This window comes from Quercus robur, chromosome 5 (assembly GCF_932294415.1).
Source record: "Quercus robur chromosome 5, dhQueRobu3.1, whole genome shotgun sequence".
Lineage (NCBI taxonomy): Eukaryota > Viridiplantae > Streptophyta > Magnoliopsida > Fagales > Fagaceae > Quercus > Quercus robur.
The window spans coordinates 39,927,423-39,950,308 of record NC_065538.1 but is presented as its reverse complement, the minus strand read 5'-3'; the positions used below and the strand labels follow the sequence as shown (position 1 = coordinate 39,950,308).

The 22,886-nt window shown below is 32.8% G+C and overlaps 2 protein-coding genes across 5 annotated transcripts; one reads left to right on the top strand and one right to left on the bottom strand.

Moving 5' to 3' along the window:
• Positions 1-2,708: 2,708 nt before the first annotated feature.
• LOC126725903 (alpha-galactosidase-like) lies at positions 2,709-14,810 on the top strand. Of its 4 annotated transcripts, XM_050430917.1 has the most exons (15): positions 2,709-3,079; positions 3,182-3,240; positions 4,259-4,315; positions 4,604-4,742; positions 5,168-5,243; positions 5,320-5,378; positions 5,486-5,551; positions 6,793-6,876; positions 6,993-7,057; positions 7,240-7,322; positions 7,405-7,545; positions 7,866-8,006; positions 8,510-8,671; positions 10,614-10,652; positions 14,628-14,810. In XM_050430917.1, the coding sequence occupies exons 1-13, from the start codon at positions 2,892-2,894 to the stop codon at positions 8,597-8,599; spliced, it is 1,248 nt and encodes a 415-aa protein (XP_050286874.1). In that variant the 5' UTR covers positions 2,709-2,891; the 3' UTR covers positions 8,600-8,671; positions 10,614-10,652; positions 14,628-14,810. The 4 variants fall into 4 exon arrangements, with proteins under 4 accessions (XP_050286874.1, XP_050286875.1, XP_050286873.1 ...); XM_050430918.1 differs by lacking the exon at positions 10,614-10,652 and having other exon boundaries at positions 4,262-4,315; positions 8,510-8,670; XM_050430916.1 differs by lacking the exon at positions 10,614-10,652 and having other exon boundaries at positions 8,510-8,670.
• A 6,004-nt stretch (positions 14,811-20,814) lies between these two features.
• Positions 20,815-21,282, bottom strand: LOC126728168 (uncharacterized). The gene has a single exon (XM_050434035.1). The coding sequence runs from the start codon at positions 21,280-21,282 to the stop codon at positions 20,815-20,817; it is 468 nt and encodes a 155-aa protein (XP_050289992.1).
• Between the last annotated feature and the right edge of the window lie 1,604 nt (positions 21,283-22,886).

Sequence of the window (22,886 nt, the reverse complement as noted above, 5' to 3'; positions counted from 1 at the left end):
AGTTCAAATAGTGTGTAAAACACCTATGAATGTTTAGACCCCCAAATTAAAAATATCCACACAAGCTTATAAACAAACAATTTGTGTGCGGAATATGAATATAAGCAAAACCCAAATTGATAACACACTCTAAACCATAATTAATCATAATCACAGCAGTAATTAAAAGGTAAAGAGAAAGGGAAAAAAGATGCAAACACAAAGATAACATCACGATGTGTTATCAAAGAGGAAACTGAAATACTCAGCAAAAAACCTCTCCGCCGCCCTCCAAGCGGTCAATAATCCACTAAAAAATGAAGTTGGGATACATGAATAGCAGAAGACCCTCCAAGCCTAATCTACCTAGTGCACCTAAGCCCTCCAAGCTTCTTGCTCCAACAGGGTTATGCCGAACCTTGTCTTCTCTAGCTTATCGGATCCCACAATAGCCCATTGCATCAACCAAAATGAATTGGTCCCTTTTGAACTGCTTCCCAAGCACCAAAATACCATCTCACTGATATGGGTATGGTGAGATAAGGATTTGGCTAATGTATCTCTCAAAGATATGTTAATGGAAAGGGTGAGAGTAGAGGAATTTGGAGAATCAACAGATGAAGATTGTGGATGAGTCAATCTTGTTTTTCTAGGGTTTCTCTCTCAAAATTCTCTCTTGAAACTCTCTACATTTTGTGGGTATAAGGGTATTTATAGTAGGGTGTATGAGGAATACGAAGAGTCAGTTACAACAGAACAAGGCATTCTGGTGACTCGGCCTCGTGACTAGAACTAGTCATAAGTTTGAGTCGCAAGCTAATTGTCTAGCCAGACTAGAAGTTTTGTCCTATAGTGCTACAGCTGGCATGACCCTTCAGCTCCCCCCGCATGCTTCACATGTCTGCCATTTTGGCGGCTTGCCAGTCGTGAGCCAGTCGCGAGACTCTTCTTAAGTGCACACTTCTTGAACTTTCTTCACGCTCTCTCACACACTACCCTTACATAATTTTCACCTAAATACAGGGTATCTAATTGCTAAATTACAAGAAAATTTGGCATGGAATAAAGCCAACACATGATTGAATAAATTCAATCTTACAGTCATCTTAAAGGTGGTTATGTGATCCAACGGGTCTTTCAATCCATCATATGACTCAAGCTGCAGGAGACAGAACTTTGGTGGCAAAGGGCATTCCTAGGACCTTCAATGTGAACGGTGAGTTAGTCCTTTTTACCATCCCGTCCAAGTTTTTTTTTTTTTTTTTTTTTTTTTTTTTTTTTTTTTTTTTTTTTCATCATAGCATCTTTAAGCTCGTCCATTTCCCTCCTCATGCTCCTTAGGAGGTCATTGCTAGCTTCGTCAGACTGTTCGGTTCTTCTTGAGCCATCTCTTCCTTGGCTACCTTCCGGGTCATGAGCTTCATCTTCATTCTTGTTGTTCTCGATCCTCCTTGGCGAACAGTTTTCTTCCTATTGCAATCGTTGTCTAATTTCTTGGTTTTGATATGTGAGTTCTTCCACACTGGCCATATGGGCTTGGATCTGCAAGGCTAGGGTGGTTGACTCTGGTTATGCACTGGATTCTATCTGGATGCTAACAATGGTAGGGCAACTTCTTTTAACCTTAAGGTTAGAAAGAAGTTCCCCACAGATGGCGCCAAATTGATGAAGCCAAGTTTGTCAGTCGCTGCGATCGTCCAAATAAACCTCTGATGACAAAGTCAGATAATTGGAGAAAATGGTATCTAAATATCTGGTATGATATATTTGTTTTTTTTGTTTACTTTTGCTCTAGGTCTGACCTCCTTTATATATGCTTTTACCTTTCTAGCTGTTGGAGGCCTTCAATGGTGGCTTAATTGCTTGTTTAAGTAACGTATCTAGTGATTAATGTAGTGTTTATGGGGACTTCTGAGCTGTTATGCTCGCTTCGTCTGACCATAATGGCTCTTGCATTGAATGCCTTCTTTATGGTGTTTTGGTTGTCCATTACCGTGTTTGGACATGGAAGATTTCCCGACTCATCAAATATAACTAGTGATTTTTTATCTTTTTAAAATTTTGCAAAAACATAACAAGAAAATACAATTTAACGGAGAATTTGCTAGAATTCAGATTTAGGGTCTGTTTGGATATTGCTAATTTTGCTGAAAACTAAAAATACTGTAGCAAAATAATTTTTAAATACGTGAATAGTACTGTGGAACCCATTTTAATTTTTTTTTTTAAATAAAGTACTTGTAGGTCCCGTGAACAGTACACAAAACCCACTAAACAGTGCATATTGTCTCCTAAAAGCTGAAACGTGTGCACACACACAAAAAAAAAAAAAAAAAAAAAAAAAAAAAAAAAAAAAATCACAAAAGTAGCTGGTGAAACACCAATCCAAACACATACTTAATAAAAAGATACAAGGAAGGTTTAAAAAATTTCTCTTCAAACTAGTAACTTTGTCCTTTTGTTATTTACATATTTTTTAAAAATTCAATTATTATAAGTAGGGGAGGAGATTGATTGAAATTAAACGGATTCTTGACTGCTTGAGTTGAAATAGTTGGAAGATCGTTGGTGATGCAACTGTTGAGTCACTGATAATGATTCTCCCGGTAACTGGTTTGTGCAACCGTGATTATTGGTTCACTGTGCAAATAGACAAGCAACATTAATTCAACTGTCCCACCAATAATCTACATTTACAATTATGCATTTAAAACTAAAAGTAACATATTTCAATCTAATAAGAAGGTTGTCTCCCACCGACAACCATCCTCGTATACTTTTGTTGTTAATGTTAATCATTTTCATGGTTCCAGATCTATCTTTCTCTTTTCCATTGCCCTTCGTTTACTTGTTCAAATACCCACATAGTCAATCTTCAGTTTTCCACTTCTTAAGCCTCCACATATAAAACAATGAGTTGGAGAGGCATCTCTCTCTCTGTTCTTGTTATTTTTGTTGTTTTATGCAGTGCTAAAATAGCACATGCACATGCTAGTATGAATCTCAGAAACAGCAGCAGCAACAGCAGCGATACCGATACCCATCAAAATTACACCCAGTTCCTTCTTACAAATGGCGTTGCCCGTACGCCCCCAATGGGGTATTGCAATACTTTCTAACACCTGCCCTTTTGATTTAAATTAAATTTGAGTTATTAGATATTATTGGTTTGTTTTAATTAATTTTCTTTTGACTACTGTAGTTGGAACAGCTGGAATCATTTTCAATGCAACATAGATGAATGGACTGTGAAGACTACTGGTACCACTTTCGATGCTTATTGATATATATTTTTTTTGGTTTCGTTTTACTTTGAACTTTGTTATTATTAAATAATAATGGTTTTTCAGTTACTTTAGTACAATCATCATCTTTTATTAATTTAAAAAGACCCTTGGCCCTTCATCTAATGAAAAGATGGCCTAGTATTTTTTTTTCTTTACAATAAACTTAATACTTTTTTTTTTCTTCTATGATTTTATTATATTCAATGCAAATGGAGATCCACTTTCGTAGATTGACTTGTACTTTTTGTAGTGACACTCTTTGTTCAAAGTATTGTCGTGTTTTTCATTATTCTAACATTCTCTATCAATTAAGGTCAGTTACATCAATATACTATTGCCTAAACATATTTCTTCAAGGAAGGTTTTAGCTTTCATATAATGCTTGTGCACACAGGAATCATCCTAGGGTGCCAAACCATCCCCAGCGAATGACCGCGTCCTGCGCGGGACATAGGAGGACCCAGTCCTTTCTCAGAGAGTATTTTCTTGAAGACCTCAAACTAGTTTTACCTAGCTAAAGAAAGCAAAGGAACTTCCTAATTAGGTTCCTCACAAATGACCAAGACCAACATTAATGTGATTTAGAGAATAGACCAATTGAACATTCCAACAGCCTTTGAAAATGGAAAGTCAAATCAACTATAGTCATTGCAGGAAAAAAAAAATGTATGTATTATATGTTTCCGTTATATGCAACATCACACATACAGGGTTGGCCCCACCTACCGATGGAAACCATATGCTGTGAGTGTGATGTTGTACGTAGCGGAAACACTATATACCTTCTCGTCATTGCAGATGCTGTCCAAGGCTCCAATCACAACATTTAATCTAATACGGCACATACTTGATCTAATATATCATTGCTGAATGTACACTTCTAATGACAAATGGTCACTATTTCTATGAAACTGTTCAGAGTTTCTAGGTTCTAGCCCTCTCAAGGATTGTTTTATTTAATCTTTGCTATTCCTTTTGGTTACTGAGAACAGCAGATGCTCTTATTTCAACCGGTTTGGCGGCACTGGGGTACAAATATATAAATATTGGTATGCATCCTCAAATCTATTTCTTTAGTACTTGCAACAAATTTTGAATTTTTATGCTATCCCGCAAAAGTGGTAAATTTCTGCATTAGATACGACATCTTTCTTAAGAATGTGGAATAAATTCCTACCCATCTAGCAACTAGAGACAGGGTGTTTCCCTTTTTATTTTACTTTGTTGTTCATATTATTTAATTTTTAATCCGTCTTGCTACCCTGGTGAAAATTAACATAAATAGATTCGAACCATTTTGTCATATTGACTCGCACATTTCTAATGGTTGATGGCAGATGATTGCTGGGCAGAAGGGAAGAGAGACTGGAGGGGTAATTTAAGGGAAAAACCTTCTACTTTTCCTTCTGGAATCAAGGCCCTTGCAGACTATGTTCATGCAAAAGGATTAAAACTTGGCATATATTCTGATGCTGGGTAGGATTTTTTTTCAATTATTTTGATTAGAGTAATGCTAGTGATACTACAAATTTTAATAATTGATTACTAAGTAATTCAACTTGGCATATATGCCAACTTTTAATCTCAAAATAATTCAGTCTTAGACAGTTATTTAGAGTTTTAAAAGTAATTGATTACTTTTTGATTACTAAGTAATTGAGACAGTTACTAATCAAAGTAATCAATTACTAAGTTGTTAACTGTCAGAGTCTACAATCAGTTATACTACAATCAGAGTCTTAGACAGTTATTTACTAAGTTGTTAAAGTGGTACAAATCACATTAATTTCCACGTTAGTTTGTAACCCCTTATCAGTAAAATTGGTGGTAACTCTTATATTTTCCTTTGACTATATACAATGACTTTCATTTTTTTTTTTTCCATCTTTTTATCTCCTTAGTTACAAAACCTGCAGCAAGACAATGCCTGGCTCTCTTGGGCATGAAGATATAGATGCAAGAACCTTTGCTGAATGGGTTAGTTTCCTCTAGTCTGTTACTACATAATTAGGAAATAGTGATGGTGATTGGTTTATGGGGCATTTGGTTGTAGGGAATTGATTACTTGAAGTATGATAACTGCTACCATGATGGTTCTAAGCCTCTAGATAGGTATTATCTTTTGAAGCTTTGTACATTCTATAATTGCTATAATGCTGAAAGGTAGCTCAATACTAGTGAGAGCCTGTGTTTTTAGAATATATCTTCCTCTGTGACAGATTTGCTAGGATGAGTTATGCATTGCAGAAGGTTGCCAGGCCAATCCTTTACGCTATATGTGAATGGTAAGACAATTGTATTTAATTTGTTGGACCATTAATATCACAAATTCTTTAAGGGGTGAGTATCTGCATGCTCTGGCATGTTTTAGTTAGCATATCTACAATCTGCATCATAATTCAAGAAAGTATAATTGTTTGAGTGTTACATTAGGCTTTGAAAACTAGAAGTAACTTGTTGGTCTCTTGTTTGGATGTTCCTTCCTAGCCTCTCAGGATGTAAATTATAATTCTTGCTTCAAAAGACAGGGAAGTTACTTGGATAATTTTTTTGCAAGGCATGTAACTTGTTGTTGTAGAGTGTTTGTTTTTTTTTTTTAATGATGATCTAGGGAAGGACCTAGGACAGGTCTTGGTGAGCTTTAGGATTTAGGGACCCCTAAAAGCATGCTTTGAGCTATGCTGTGTATATGAAGGTGAAAAACCTAGTATACCAAAAAATGAAAATTACAAGTCAAGGCTCTCGATTAGGTGGGACTAGAACATAGTACATGGAATGAGTTTAGTTAAAGTAGAAGCATAGATGAAGGGGCAGTAAGACTTGATGGCCAAGAGATACTGAAGAACGAGATTTGTTGATATCTTGGATCAATAATTCATAAAGAATAAGAGATTAAGTAGGATGTGAATCATAGGATAAAAGTAGGGTGGATGAAGTGGAGAAGTGCATAAAGAGTATTGTGTAATCATATAATACCTATTAAGTTAAAGAAATATACAAGATCGTAATAAGACTAACCATACTCTATGGTACTGAATATTGAGTTATTAAGATGAATGTGATTGTTAGGATGGATAAGTGGGCATATATGGAAAGATAAGATTTGAATTGTAGAAATGTGCTTAAAGATAGTAGTGACTCTTATTGATGAAAAGATGAGTGAGAGTTGCTTGAGATGTTTTGGTCATATTCAAAGGAGAACAATTAATCCACTTGTGAGAAAGGGTGAGCTGATTCAAGTTGAAGGAATGAAAGAAAAGGTAGAGGACGACAAAAAAAAACATTACTAGAAGCAGTCTAAAATGATATGTTAATCACAAAAGTAATTGAGAGTATGACTTTGAATAGAATAGAACAGCAGAAAGAAAGTATGTGACTGGCCCTAACTAATTTGTTGAGGATCCTTAGCAGACCCCAAAAAATTTGGGACTAAGGTTTGATTGTTGTTTGTTATTGTATAACGTACACTTTTCTAGAAACTTTTGAATGTTATCTTATAGATTTTGACAGGAAAATATTCTCATAGGGGAGAAGAGAATCCAGCAAAATGGGCCAGTCGGTATGGTAATGCTTGGAGAACTACAACGGACATAAAAGACAATTGGGAAAGGTCAAACTCTCATTCCTTTTGCTTCCATGTTTGTTTTTGAACTGGCTCTGGTTTTAGAGGTCAGTCTGACGTTAGAAATTGAGTAAGTTCTTTAATCTTTGTATATCTCTTTTCAGTATCACATCAATCGCAGATGAAAACAACATTTGGGGAAGATATGCTGGACCTGGCAGGTGGAATGGTAATTGCCAAAATTTCAATATTAGCCTGAGTTAAGATTGTCATCTTTCTGTTTTTGTGTCAACAGCTATAGCTCTGATACAAATTATATTCACAAAGAAAACTAGACAATCTCCATTGACATTTCATTTACTGATCTTTGGGTCAATTTCACTAAACTATTTCCAATTCTGATTGTTATAGATCCTGACATGTTGGAAGTGGGCAATGGAGGCATGAGTTTGGAGGAGTATCGATCTCATTTTAGCATTTGGGCTATAATGAAAGTTAGTCCAGAATTGATGCCTGTATTGTGTAACATCTCTATGACTTTCATGTTGTGATAAATGGAAATCCTTATTCTGGCAGGCCCCTTTACTTATCGGATGTGACATCCGATCTGCAAGCAGAGAAACTCTAAGGATTCTTGGAAACAAGGAAGTGATTGATGTTAATCAGGATCCACTGGGAGTGCAAGCAAGAAAAATACGATCGAAAGCAGGTCTAGAGGTATATAACCTGTTGTTTTTCTTCATTTTTGCAAATAAACATATAACATTGCAACCATAACTTATATCCCTCAACCTTGGGCCTAGGCTCACGTGGTAAAGGAGTGGGGTAGTGTTGGCATAGGTTTTAAGTTCAAATCCTACATATTCAAAAAAGAAAAAGAATGCGCAATGATAAGGCTTTGTGAATTAGCCATCTTAACTTAAAAATCATAGTGCAAATTGTTATATCCTGCCTAAGTTGCTCTAGTTCATCTAGATGATTTATCACAGACACAGTTTAAGAAGAGTTTGTCTATGTTTCTCATCAATGTGATGCAGGTTTGGGCAGGGCCATTATCATCGAGAAGAGTGGTGATAGTATTATGGAATAGAAGCAAGTATAGGGCTCCCATATCAGTGGGATGGAGGGAGGTTGGACTCTCTCCATCTAATCCTGTTAGTGTTCGAGACTTATGGGCGGTATGATACACTTCATTTTTCCTTTTTTCAGTTTTTTGGTTCCTTTTTCATGCATGGATACTTAAACTTCACGTAGGCAGATTTATGTTGTTTGGACTCCATGGATGTAGTTGCTTTTGAACTTTCATTCAACATGACTGTTAAAGTGGTGGAACCACATAACTTAACCACTTTCAGTCAACTGTGTCCTCATGAGAAGGTTCGGGCCTTTTTTTTTGGTTTTTTGTTTTTATTTTGTTATTGTCATTGTTGGTAGGAAGTGAAAGGGTTTGGCTTAAGTTGCATATTGTTTGGCCTTGGCCCTCCTCTAACATAGTTTATGTGGGAAAAATAGAATAGAATGCATTATTAATATAGGATCTTCAACTTGGTCGTGGATTTAAACTCTTCAGTTCTCAAAATGGTAACACATAGAATGCTTCAATATAAGTCAAAGATATATGTATTTTTTGTCACTTTAACTGTATTTTTTGCAAGAAAACTTACCACCAGTTTTCTTTCAGCACTCATTCATTTCCAAGAGTATACGCTCTCGATTGACTGCACATGTTGCTCCTCATGCTTGCAAAATGTATATCCTAACTTCAATCTAAAAGGACGAGAGGCTCTTCACTCCATAATAGTGAGTGAATACAATGTTCCCTTCTGAAGGCTGCTTAATGAGGTGAGGATATTTATTGGTAATACTCAATATATGTTAAAGTGAAACTAATTTTGGTCCGAAGGATATTTTGTGCTTTTTTGCCTATTCCCTTTCTATTTTGCTTACACTTGATCTCTACTTGAAATATATAACAAATTTGCTTGATAAAATGTTGTTCAAAATCATTCCATGCTACTCTTTCCTTTCGGAGAAAATCAGAGTTAGTAGACTCTGATGTACTTTGAAGTATCAAGTGTTCACTCTCTCTTTGCTTTCTTTATATATTATGTATTGGGGTGGGGGGACCTTTCATTTTGGGTGGGATTGACGGGGTTAAGAATTTGAAATTTTAATGAGAACATCAGAACATAGAACATAAAATGAGAGGAAATTAAAAAGGAAAGTAAGTCTATTTATAAGGAAATTCAAGATGGATGATTACATGAAGGCTGGATCAATATTATCCAAACGACTATTCTATATATATATATATATATATATATATCTATATGATAACTAATAGTCGAAACATTTGACTTTTTGTTGACCACTTCTTATTGTGCCATGTGGCTACACAAATTTATGCCACATATATATTTAAAAACACTGAACAATTGTATCTTTTTAATATGTCTATTCACAATTACACCTATTCTGAACCGGTGTAAGTGTGCCTATAAAGAGGCATCCCTCATTTCTTTTTAAAAAGTTAGTTTTTTCATTCATTCAAAAGAATCTTTAGAGAGAGTGACACACAATTCTATTCGTTGTGCCTGGAGATTGTGGTGATTCTTCTACATGTTGTTGATCATCGTATCTTGGTCAGTTTTATATCAAACATTCATTATTCATTTGGTTTGTAGGTTTTACTTTATTTCTCTTAGGGCACAATTCCTAACAATCTAATTCTAGCAAGCATGAGAGCATCTATATCAGTACCGAAAAAGAGAATTCCTTGAATGTTGAATTCCTTGAATGTTTACATAGTTAACTTCTAAAAGTAACATCATGCATATATTATCAATTCAAGGATCTAAACTAATCCAACGATTGAAGTGATCAGGCCATGAATCCTATATAAAGATTGATGGTGTACAACACTAATAAAAAAACTATAGCAAAGTCGGCACTATCCTTAAAAGATATACTGTGGGCCACTTCATCCATCAGTTATACTTATCAGTGCCGAAAAAACAAAAAACTTGAGCTGATATACCTTCAAAGCATTAGTTAAAAGGCTTACATGATTCGCATGCATATGAATCCATATATATAAAGATATATTAAAGGATTTCAAGAATACAAAAGCACGATTCATTAAACTTTAATATTACCAATACACGTTTATGTGTTCCTAGATAATATAAAAACTATCAAAACACGGCATCCTTAACTAAGGGACATGATCAGATTTGTGCATATATTGTTTATTGATCTTATTCACAAAATTACAAAAGTAAATTATTTGTGTAATAATATCTAACAATCTTAAGACATATTTTTCTTAATTTATTTTTGTGATTTTCGTGGAAAGTTTCTGTGTGTGCACTAAATAAGTTTTGAGAAGTTATTTTGCGATTGAATTGGGATAATTATATAAGTTCTACTATTGGTGATTGAGTTTTGCATAAATAAAATCGTGTTTGCACATAAAGGGAGTTTTGTTTTCAACCTTCATTTTTTATTTTCTAAACTTATTGCCCACACCATTTGGAATCGGAATACACAATATATATTTATATATAGCAATAACTGATTGCACTATTTGATAAACTTTTTGAAAGATTTCGATAATGTTCGGTTATTATTAATGGCCCACTTAATTGACCTTTTATATAACTGTTGCAATTGTATGATATATATAACAATCATTGTTATAATATATTATATGAATTTGGTTGATTCTCTATCAGTTTTCATGGTATAATATATTTAAATACTTTTGGATTGTTTTGATTCGTGGGGAAGAGAATCAGAAATCTAAGAAGAATAGGATTTGTAAGGTGTGTATAGAAATCGTTCAATATTATTGTTGCTACTATTGGTGTGGCTTGATTCTTAGACCATTTCATTATTTAACCAAAAAAAAAAAACCGACTTACAAATAGAAATTTTGGAAAAGATCCACATGTTTCGTGTGTTTCGAAGAAAGATTAAAGATAAAAGTTGAGAAAAAGTAACCAAATAAAGAAATCGTTCAGTATTATTATTGCCACCATTGGTGTGGCTTAATTTTTGGACGTTTTTACTATTTAACAAAGAACTGTAACTTACAAATAGAAGTTTTGGAAAAGACCCACAGGTTTCTTGTGTGTCTAAGAAATATGAAAGAGAAGAAATTAAGAAGAAGTTACAAAATGAATATGAACCACTATTTATACTCAAAAGATTATAACTCTTCAACAAGCATATTTTCATTTAATATGCACATTTTCGGTCAATAGACACATTTTTATTTAATATGCACCTTTTTGGCCAATAAACACCTTTAATATATATCAAATATGAAGAATTATGACCTTTCAATAGGCACCTTTTGGTATATCTAATTTGAATAGTTATGGGCTTTTAATGACCACCTTTTAGTATATATATTACAACATATATTATATACATACATACATACATACATACATATATATATATATATATATATAATTAGGTTTCTTATTCATTCCCACAAAAAAATTAATAAATAAAAATTATTTCTTTTTTTTTTTCCTTGAAACTCATCCGGTAGCTATTTCCGTCCATCGCATGGGTTAGCGACTAGTATATATATATAACCAAACAACTTAATCAAATTAACCAGATAGGCTAGTGTTCCAGTGTTTGCAGTAAGGGTAGTGGACTATTTCAAGATCTAAAATATAACTGCAAATCAATTACTGGCTACTAAAAGTCTAAAAAAACTTACCTTCTACCAAACATATCCAATTACTCTAGGACTCCTGGGGAGGTTCAAATCTTCGTTGAATCAACCACAGGAACTGCTGTTTTTAGGGAAAAACTTAGATACTGGCATGCATGTGTCATTTGCAGTGTCTAATGGTATATTTGGAATGGAGGGAGAGGAGAGGGGAGGAGTGGGGAGGTTGCTGGAATATTCAAACATAGGGTTAGGTTCTCCAATTAAATTCAACCATGTGACTATATTGACTATTGCAGCTCAAATGATATTATCTTCTCCTTATGACAATAAATTTAATGTGGTTTATTGGTCGATGTAGTTGCATGGCTGAAGTTAATTGGGGAAACTAAATTCAGTTAGGAATTTACCCTAATTTCTAGAACTTACAAGATTGTGAAAAATAGAGAAGAAATTGGGCAAAAGATCATTACACCTGTATCAATTTAAAATCCATGTTTGCAAGCATCAATAGACTGAACATCATTATGCTCCTAACAAAGGTTGCATTGCTTAAATTTGGTTTCTTGATTCAGGAAGCCAAATATATATATATATATATATATATATTCTGTTTTCTGTCATAGTCTTTCATTTCCCATATATCAACTTGGGGAGCTAATTAGCTAGCTAGAGATTCTCTCATATCAAGCAAGCAAGAGTACCGGTGTGCAGGTAAAGAGGATGGGGAGGAAGGTATTGGAGTGTATGTAAAGTGAATCATCCGATGCACCTTTCCATGTACTTATACCCATAACATATGGAGGAATTGAAGAGATCTCTTTGCCCTCAAACATTAGACCTGAGCTGCATGTTTGAACCTGTGTAGCTTGATCCTTTATGGGAACTAAACAAGAACCCTTTATTTATTTATATTTTTTTATAGGAGCATGGTTGTCAAAATCATGATCTAAATCGTAAGATTGTACGATTTTACGATCCCACCTCATCAAAATGTTTAGGATCGCATCAGGATTGTAAAAATGGTAGGATCGTATGTAGGATTGTAGGGAATCCTATCGATCCTACCAAAAACATAAATTTTTGGTTTTTTATATATTTTTTTTTATGGGATAAATTTTTTGTTTAGATGAAATTTTAAGGGTTTATTTTATTTTATTTTATTTTACTTTTTTTATGTTGTGATGGTATGACTTTTTATTTTTAATTTTATAAAATTATGTTAACTTAGGCAAATGTTTTCTAGTTTCTAGTTTACTTGTAATCAAAATGAAGGAATGCTTTATCATTTCTAAATGAAGAATTTGATGTTGGCTTTGCTGCCTTTTAAGTTATAATATTGTTAAATTTGTTTGATCAATATACTAATTTATGTTATAATATTACTATAATATATATATATATATATATATAATTTTATCAGTTATGCTTGTATCTGTATATTGATTAATTGATTTTTTTGAGCATGCTCTTTAATTATTGCTAAGTGGTATAGTTTGAATAGTTGAGTGTGAAATTGTATCTTGATGTCTTTTGCAGCTCTAGTATAAAAATATATAATGTCTATATAGATGATGAAATAGATGATGATGATTAAGAATTTAGGACGGTGGTTATAAGAACCTTAGAATGAGAATAATTAAATGTTTACTTCACTTTAATATTCATCTTACTTTTGGATTTCATATTGTAGTTAGCTACTTCCCATTTGCTACTTATTTTGTGTTAGAAATACTGAATGATTGTATTGTATTTCATAATTAAAGAATATACATCAGTACCTTTATATAGGAGGCATATGTATGCGGTACAAGTAAATTGTAGTACAAGTACAAGTGTGCTATACAAGTAATCTAGTTGGGCCTAAAGCCCATAACATAATATACGTTAACATTTTGGATTTCAAACTTGGAATTTAGAACTTGGAAAATATTTTCCATATGTTTTGATAAATATTTTGGTATATAGTTGTTTATTAAACATTTATTGGACTTTTTACATACATTAGGTCAAAACTTAAATATTATTTGTTTCATTAGTATAGACTTAGCGATGTATGACATGTAAATTACATCATATGAAGCAAATCTAAGTTTTTTTTATGGATGAATTTATAATTTACGTGATTATTCAACATACAAAACTATTATCAATGTATTTTTTGCTTTAAATCTAAAAATATGTAGGATCTTACGATTCACGATCTGATTCTACAATCCCACCTACCTTCAATGATCCTACGTAGGATCCCAATTTTGACAACTTTGGATAGGAGAACCCTGAATGTATTAGTTGTATCATTGAGTCCAATTTCATACAAGATATGGAAAAAACATGTAGGGAGTAGGGCTTTTGCGCTCGGCAACATTAGAACCTCGTCCTCTTTAGAGACAAACTATTAAGCAAGTGATCATTACAACATTAGAACCTCATCGTCTTTAGAGACAAACTATTGAGCAAGTCATTACAAGTATGTATATATATATATATATATATATATATATAAGCTAAAGTGTAGCTACAATAAATGCTATGTTTCCTTCTGTTGAGCCACATCAGTGGCCTTGTCATCATTTTCTTTCTATCTTTATATATATATATATATACAATAAATGTTGCTACTTAATCATTGAGCCACATCATCTACTTATTTTCTATCTATTCTTTTCTCTTTTTAAACTTTTCTTCTCTCTACTATCAAAAAAAGAAAAAAAAAAAAATCTTCTCCCTATTAGTTCACACCTTTTGTTACACTTCCTCCAACATTTTCCCTTATTCTTTGCCTATTTAGCTCCCCATTACTCTTTACTTTGCCACTACACTTCTTTCATCATTTTCTCTTTCTTATATTTTGGCTTTATTCTCTCCATTTTATTTTATATAAATTTGATATCATTTCTCTCATTTAATATATTTTTTCCCACACAAAAACTATGAGTACTCTCTCTACTTTCTTTTGGTTTTGTTCTCTTTTATAACTCTAATTAAGGTTGATTTACATCCTATGAAGTGGCTATAGATTGCTAGCACGGTTTGGTCACATAGCAATTGATGTGCAACACATTGCCTCCCAATCTTTCATTGATTTTAATTTTTCTCATGTAAGCAGGCTTTGTAATACTTTAGCACATTCACTTGCACGGAGAGCTATTTGATCTTCCCATGTGGTAATCTGGATGGAAGACGTTCTACCTGATGTTGCTCTTGTTCTTCAAGTTGATCTCAACAGCCTCCTTTAACAATTATATGCACTCTTTCTTCTCAATAATTAAGGTTGATAGTTTTCATTTTATTTTATTGTGTTTTGGTCTTGTGTGTGTGTGTGTGTTTTTTTAATAAATAATTTCTCATCACATAGTCTCATTTCTTCTTTTTATAGCTTTGATTGAATTTTGGTTTGAGTTAATGCCTAGTTTTTTTTTTTTTTTTTTGGAAAGAGGAATTTGAGTCTATATTAAAGCACAATCTACATGGCTACGAATATAATATGCCTGCCAATTGTTTGAGTAATAAATTATTACAAAGTCCATCTTTCATTCCTTTCATTTCGTTATAAGTTTGGTTAAGATAACATTGAAATTTTATGATGTGTTTTGATTATTATGATAATCTCTTTATTCCTTAAGAGATGAGAAATTTGAATAATAAATTTGAAACTTATAAAGTTTAATTGTATATTATACAAATATAACACACTATAACAGAAGTTAGAAGAATATGGTTTACCTTTAAAAAAAAAATATTAATCAGACATAAAAAATATAATATAATGATATATTTGTAGAAATCTTTTTGAAAAAAATATACAATACTTGAAGTAATTATTGTTTTTTTATATATTATATTCAATTACATAATATTTATATATTTTCACACATCGCGTGAGTTTACTACTAATATATATATATATATATATATATATAAATGAATAAAGGTAGAGACTATAATGAGGGGAAGGTATTTCGTATGCTGGGTTTATGCACCCCCCTCTCCTTGGCATATATAGGTCTTAAACGTGATTTCATGTATAATAAATGAATTTGTCCTTGTTGAAATCATATAAAAATAATACTATACAAAAATTGGCTATAATAATATAATAATTGAAGCAAATTTTGACCAATTTTATCCTAATGTACTTTGCAAAACAAATCTCTCAATAAAAATTTTTGGACATTCAATATTATTATTATTATTATTTTAACAAGATAGTGTTTCTTTAGATCTATTATTGTTAGCTTTCTACGGATTTGTGACTAGTAAATTTTAAGAATTCTGTGTCACCAAGAGCACGAGAAATTATAAGATCCACATGGTGACAAGTGATGTGGTCCATCATTCTACTAAAAAACTTCCACTTGTTTAAAATTGTTAGTTAAAAAAAAAATTTAAACAGAAATTAATTACTGATTTAACAATTTTAAACAAGTGGAAGTTTTTTAGTGGAATGGTGGACAAGTGACGTGGTCCACCAGAAGACTCTATAATTTTTCCAAGAGCACGGTGTTAAGGATAGGTAATATGTTGTGAGATAGTATTTCTTTAGATCTATTATCGTTAGCTTTCTACGGAATTGTGACTAGTACATTTTAAGAATTCTGTATCACCAAGAGCACGGTGTTAAGATTTGTCATCAACTTTTTTTTTTTTTCTCTAATTTGCATTGTCTTTGTTGGAAAAATACATGTTTGTATTGCATACAAAACATACAAAATGGAAAAATTAACGAATCTACTTCATTCGCAATTGATAACATGTATTATGTAAATTTTAGAATATAAGAATAAGAGAGTGTACATTGATGTGGTGAATTTCAAAATAAAAATTAGAATTACTTGGGAACACTTTTAATCTTCACTCCAATTCCACTAACACCCAAGAAGCGTGATCTCTCAATTAGTTTATAAGAATGTGTTCAAGGGAGAATAATAGAGTGTCCAACACTCACATATAAACCATTTCGTTTTCTTACAAAATTCTGTATGTTTCTCTCCTTATCACTGATTATCTAATTGGGCTAGATTACTATATCTTAATTCTTGAGTACCAGGTTTAATCCTTTAAGTTATCCATCCTATATTTATAAAATTAATTTTATAAATATATACTTTAGTAACTCCTTACTAAAGTAGTTAGGCCTAACATTCTGAATAACTAAACCTATTAAACTTATCTCAAGGGAATATTTTATATCTCCGTTAAGAGACTATGGATTTCATTTTGAAAATATATGTTCCATCAACACTAAATGTGGCTGCCCAACGTACTAATGTTTTGACCGTGACTTTAGATCTCACTCCCGATATATCAAAGCAACCTACATTTCATAATCAGGTCTATTATTCCCTCAGGATTAAGAGTTGATGTAAATAGAAGTCATGAAATTTATTATTCATTTGATAGTCATTAGGAGAATAATAAATCTCACAGCGATTTAGTTCAATATGTCTTAATTCTTAAAACATATCAACATATCAACTAGAAGTCTCCATTTCTATGATCAAGACAAATCATCTTAGTTGATATGTTATAGTCTTCGCAGATAAAATGCCCAATTTTATCACTGACTACGAACTAAAATTCTGAATTTACAAAGAACTTGTGATTTATATATTTTGTGACTAAATTACATAAATCACATACTATACATCTCATGGACTATATGATAATGTCCAAATATTCATGTTACCATTATTTTAGATAATAATAAAACAACTTTATTAATCACAACATTAAGTAATACATAATGTCATATATAACATCATACAATAGGATTTAAGGTCATTAATCCTAACAATCTCCCACTTGCCCTAAAGACTATTGTGCACTAATCTAACTCTCATTCCCTCCAAATGTGACTCAAAGGTCATTTGGGGCAAGGCTTTGGTAAAGGGATCTGCTAGATTATTTGCACTATCTATCTTTGCTACTATTACATTTCCACGAGCAACAATGTCTCGAATGATGTGGTACTTTCTTTCAGTGTGCTTTCCTTTCTTGTGATTCCTTGGATCTTTGGATTGTGTAACTGCTCCACTATTTTCGCAAAACAATGTGATAGGAACTTGCTTCATTCTCACAACGCCAAGATCAAAAATAAATTTCTTGAGCCAAACAGCTTCTTTTGCTGCTTCATAAGCAACAACATATTCAGCTTCCATGGTGGAGTTAGCAATACAAGATTACTTAACATTCCTCCAACTTATGGCTCCACCTCCCAAGGTGAATACACAACTTAAAGTGGACTTTCTGAAATCAAGATATGATTGAAAATCTGAATTTGTATAGCCAATATGAATCAAATCCTCGCATCGGTAAACAAGCATATAGTTTCTCGTTCTCTGTAGATACTGGAGAATATGCTTTACAGCTTGCCAATGTTTTGGTTTTGGTTTTGGATTTGATTGATATCGGCTAACCATGCCAACTAAATAACAGATATTTGGTCTAGTACAAAGCAGGGCATACATGAGACTTCCCACTGCAAAAGCATAAGGAACTTGTCTCATCATATTTTTTTCCTCAAGAGTCTTAGGCCTTTGCTCATCAGATAAAGGAACTCCATGTTTGAAAGGAAGTAATCATTTCTTGGAGTTTTGTATGCTAAACCATTCTAGAACCTTATCTATATACTCAGCTTGTGATTAGCCTAACATCTTATTCTTGTGATATCGCCAAAACTTGATCCCTAGAATAAAGTTAGCTTCACCTAAGTCCTTTATATCAAATTGGCTTGACAACCAAACATTTACTGATGACATTACCCCTACATCATTTCCAATGAGTAGAATATCATCAACATAAAGTACTAGGAACATTACTACTTTATCTTAATGTCTTTTGTACACACATGGTTCATCAAGATTTTGGTCAAAACCAAATGACTTAATTGCTTGATAAAATCTGATGTTCCATGACCTAGATGCTTGCTTAAGACCATAAATGGATCTTTTCAACTTGCATACCATATGCTCTTGGTTCTTTGCTATAAAACCTTCCGGTTGCATCATATAGATTTCTTCTTCAAGATTGTCATTTAAAAATACAGTCTTGACATCCATTTGCCAAATCTCATAATCAAAATGAGCAGCAATGAATAAGAGAATTCTGATAGACTTAAGCATTGCTGCTGATGAAAAGGTTTCTTCATAATCAATACCTTCTTTTTGTGTATACCCTTTTCGCCACTAGCCTTACTTTAAAGGTTTCAACCTTTCCATCTATCCCCTTCTTCCTCTTGTAAACCCATTTGCAACCAACTGGTTTAATGCCATTAGGCGCCTTTACAAGATCCCATACTTGATTGGAATACATTGAATCCAATTCAGATTTCATAGCATTGACCCAATGATGTGCATCTTTGTCATTTATTGCCTCTTCATAAGTGTAAGGATTAGTTTCGGCCTCTTCTGAGATAGTTTCATAAGTTTTTCCCAAAGCTATAAATCTTATAGGTGGCCTAACAATCCTCCCACTACGACAAGGCTCTTGTGTACTAGTCATCTCATGAGTAATATCTTGTGGTGTATCCGATACTACCACATCATCCCTATTTTCATCCATAGGTTGTTCAATTACAGGTTCATTCATTTCAACCAAAACAACTCTACTTCTAGGAGTATAATCATTCATATAGTCATTTTCCAAAAATTTGGCATTTGTACTAACAAATACTTTACTATCTTTATGACTATAGAATAAACCTCCAACAGTTCCTTTTGGATATCCTACAAAGAAAACCACTTTTGTTTTAGACTGTAACTTGTTAGACTTTCCTTTCAACACATGTGCTGGACAACCCCAAATATGGAGATGTCTCATACTAGGCTTACGCCCATTCCACAACTCTACAAGTGTTTTAGGAACAAACTTCGAAGGTACTAAATTTGGAAGACACATTGCAGTATTTAAGGCATATCCCCAAAAAGAAATTGGCAGAGTTGAATAAATTATCATGGACCTAACCATATCTAAAAGAGTCCTATTCCTTCTTTCCGCTACACCATTTTGTTGTAGAGTTCTAGGAGCAATCAATTGGGATATAATCCCATTTTCAGTTAAGTAATCCTTGAAACCCCCAAGAAGGTATTCACCACCTCGATCAGATCGAATGGCCTTTATGCGTTTACTTAATTGATTCTCAACTTCAACGTTAAACTCTTTGAACTTTTCAAAGGCTTCGGACTTCCATTTCATTAGGTACACATAACCAAATCTAGAGTAATCATCAGTGACAGTAATGAAATACTCATAGCCACCTTTTGCTTGGGTTAACATAGGACCACATACATCTAAATGTACTAGTTCTATCAAATCTTGGGCTCTTCTACCTTTTACATTAAAAGGTCGTTTGGTCATTTTACCCTCCAAACAAGATTCATAAACTAGAAATCTATCAAAGTCTAATGGCTCTAAGAGATCATCTTTGATCAGTCTTTGAATTCTATTTGAATTAATATGACCCAAATGCAAGTGCCAAAGATATGCATCATTAGTTGAAGGAAACTCTCTCTTTAATGATTTCACATGTGAATTATTATCTAATTCAAAATTATATAATTCATGCTTATAAGGAGTTAAAATATAAAGACCATCAACAATATTGCTAGAACAAATAAGCACTTTACCCTTCTTTATTACAACATTGTTTTTTAGGATAACAAAATATCCATGTTTACCTAAATAAGTTGCAGAAATTAATTTCCTACGAACATTATTAAAACCCTAGATTTAAAGCATAAATTAAACACTTCAATAGCTACAACTGGAATTTTGCTCCCATCAGCCAAAGTAAGAAACAGTTCCCCTTCACTTAACTTTCTGGCCTTTTGGAACCCCTGTAAAGAATTGCAGATATGATTAGTACAACCTGAATTCACACACCAGGAATCTGTGAGATTTTGTACTAAACATATTTCAAGAAGGAATTTACTTTTTATACCCTTATTATTGGTAGCTTTGAATTTTGGACAATTCCTCTTCCAATATAATTTCTCATCACAATGGAAACACTTTCCTTTGATTTTCTTTCCTTTGTTGGCAACTCCTAAGGAAATTTTTTTACCATCTTGCTTGGTGAAGTCTTTCTTCTTCTTCTTTTTACCCTTGCCTTTCGACTTAGGTTGAGAAGTAAAAGTTTTAACCATATTAGCATCAACTCTAGATGTACCAAGAATGCCTTCCTATGCTACCAATTCATTAATTAATTCAGATAATGAATAAATATTTTTGTTCATATTATAATTAAGTCTGAATTCCTTGAATGATTCTGGTAGTGACTGAAGTATCATATCCACTTAGGATTCTCCATCAATATCGGCACCTAAAACTTCTAGTGTATTCAAATTAGAGATCATCCTAAGAGAATGATCCCTCACTAAAGTGCCATAAGTCATTTTGGTATTATAAATTTGCCTCATAGTTTCTTGCTTTGCAAAATGACCTTGCTCACCAAACATCTCTTTCAGACTTAGCATTATGTCTGAAGCTAGTTCTACATCCTGCATTTGACGTTGTAGAACATTTGAGATAGATGCTAGCATATAGCACTTGGCCATCTCATTAGATTTTTGCCAACGATTATATCGTTGTTTCTCCTCAAAAGGAGCATCTAATGAAGGAAAGTTATGACATGGTTGAGTAAGCACATATTTGTGCTCTTCAGTAGTAAGAACAATGTCAAAATTTCTTTTCCAGTCAACACAGTTGGATCTAGTCAGTTTGTTTTGATTAAAAATAGTAACAAATGGGCTAAATGATGCCATGATCAAATCTAAAAACAATAAACATGAATATAATAAGTAAACTAGACATTATCAATTTAGCATATAAACATATAGTATGGAACCTTAATAAAACCATAATATAATATATGCAACGACAACCCAATTCCATATTTAATATTCCTTAGTATAGAGTGAACATTAAATACTATGATTGATTGAGAACTATTCTCATTATTAGTGCATGATAACTCTTATCAAACACTAATAATATGCCGTTATACATTTAGCCTCTAAATAATAATAGTAAGAACTTAGCATAGAGGATACTATAATATTTAATCTAGTGTATACCATTGTCTAGAATCATGTGTAGTCACATTTCATCTCCCTTAACAGGCTTATCTTGTAGTATCATGATACAAAACACCCTCCGCATTGAATGCAAAGCTCAAGGCTAGGACAAGGTGTTTGATTAAACCACTATAAACTAGGAAATTCAATCTTGTAGTACCATGAAATAAATACTCTCCACATGGAATCCTAAGCTCGAAGCAAAGACAAAGTATATATTTCATACTACTATGAACCGACAATAAAGGTCGTGAGATCCAACCCTTGTATCTCTCTCCCACTAGATATTTTAAAAGAATTTTTTTTTAATTATAAAACATGCATAATCTAATTATACATAGCCTTGTACTTTATCTATGTGAAAACACCTAGAAAAAATTCAAAATTCTCAGTTTTCGATCGATCAAATGTATGTCTCGATTGGTCGAAAAAATTAGAAAATTCTCAGAAAACAATTTGTCTAGCTTGATTGGTACTTGATTGTTGCTCAATCGATTGAAAAAGAACATTTGATAGATTGACTAGCAATCGAATATCAATTGAATCAAACTTAACAATCTGCCTGGCTCGATTGGTACTCGATTGCTGCTCGATCGATCGAAAAAGAATATTCGATTGTTCAGCTAGCAATTGAATATCAATCGAACCAAATAGATTAGTCACTATTTCACTTGATCGATCGAAACTCTTGAAACTCAAATTTTCCAAAATTTTTCTAAAGCAGTTTTCAATGGTTTTCCATGAACAAACAACCATCATATAAACATAATAGACAGAGATTGATATCAAAACTAAATTCCATTGATGTTATAGCCTTAAATTTCAATTTAACATACTTAACATCAAACTTAAACAACATCATAACATTAATATCAGTTTTTACCAAACAATAATTTCAATGACCATGCAGAAAATTAATTGCAAAATCTTCTAAAATCTTGAAATTACTTTCTCTAATTCCAAAACTCACAAAACATGTTATAAAGATTTGAAATTGAAGACCGCTCTGATACCAATTGTTGGAAAAATACATGTTTGTATTGCACACAAAACATACGCAGCGGAAAAATTAACGGATCTACTTCATTCACAATTGATAACATGTACCATGTAAATTTCAGAATATAAGAACAAGAGAGTGTATATTGGTGTGGTGAATTTCAAAACAAAGATTAGAAGTACTTGGGAACACTTTTAATCTTCACTCCATTTCCACTAATACCCAAGAAGTGTGGTCACTCAATCAGTTTATATGAATGTGTTCAAGGGAGAATAATAGTGTCCGACACTCA

Excerpts from the sequence above, each read along its gene's own strand:
- LOC126725903 (XM_050430916.1), top strand. The coding sequence starts at position 2,892 with ATGAGTTGGAGAGGCATCTCTCTCTCTGTTCTTGTTATTTTTGTTGTT. Across the intron at positions 3,080-3,181 it reads GCCCGTACGCCCCCAATGGG|TTGGAACAGCTGGAATCATT; the intron begins GTATTGCAATAC and ends TGACTACTGTAG. Across the intron at positions 6,877-6,992 it reads ATAAAAGACAATTGGGAAAG|TATCACATCAATCGCAGATG; the intron begins GTCAAACTCTCA and ends ATCTCTTTTCAG.
- LOC126728168 (XM_050434035.1), bottom strand. The coding sequence starts at position 21,282 with ATGGCATCATTTAGCCCATTTGTTACTATTTTTAATCAAAACAAACTG.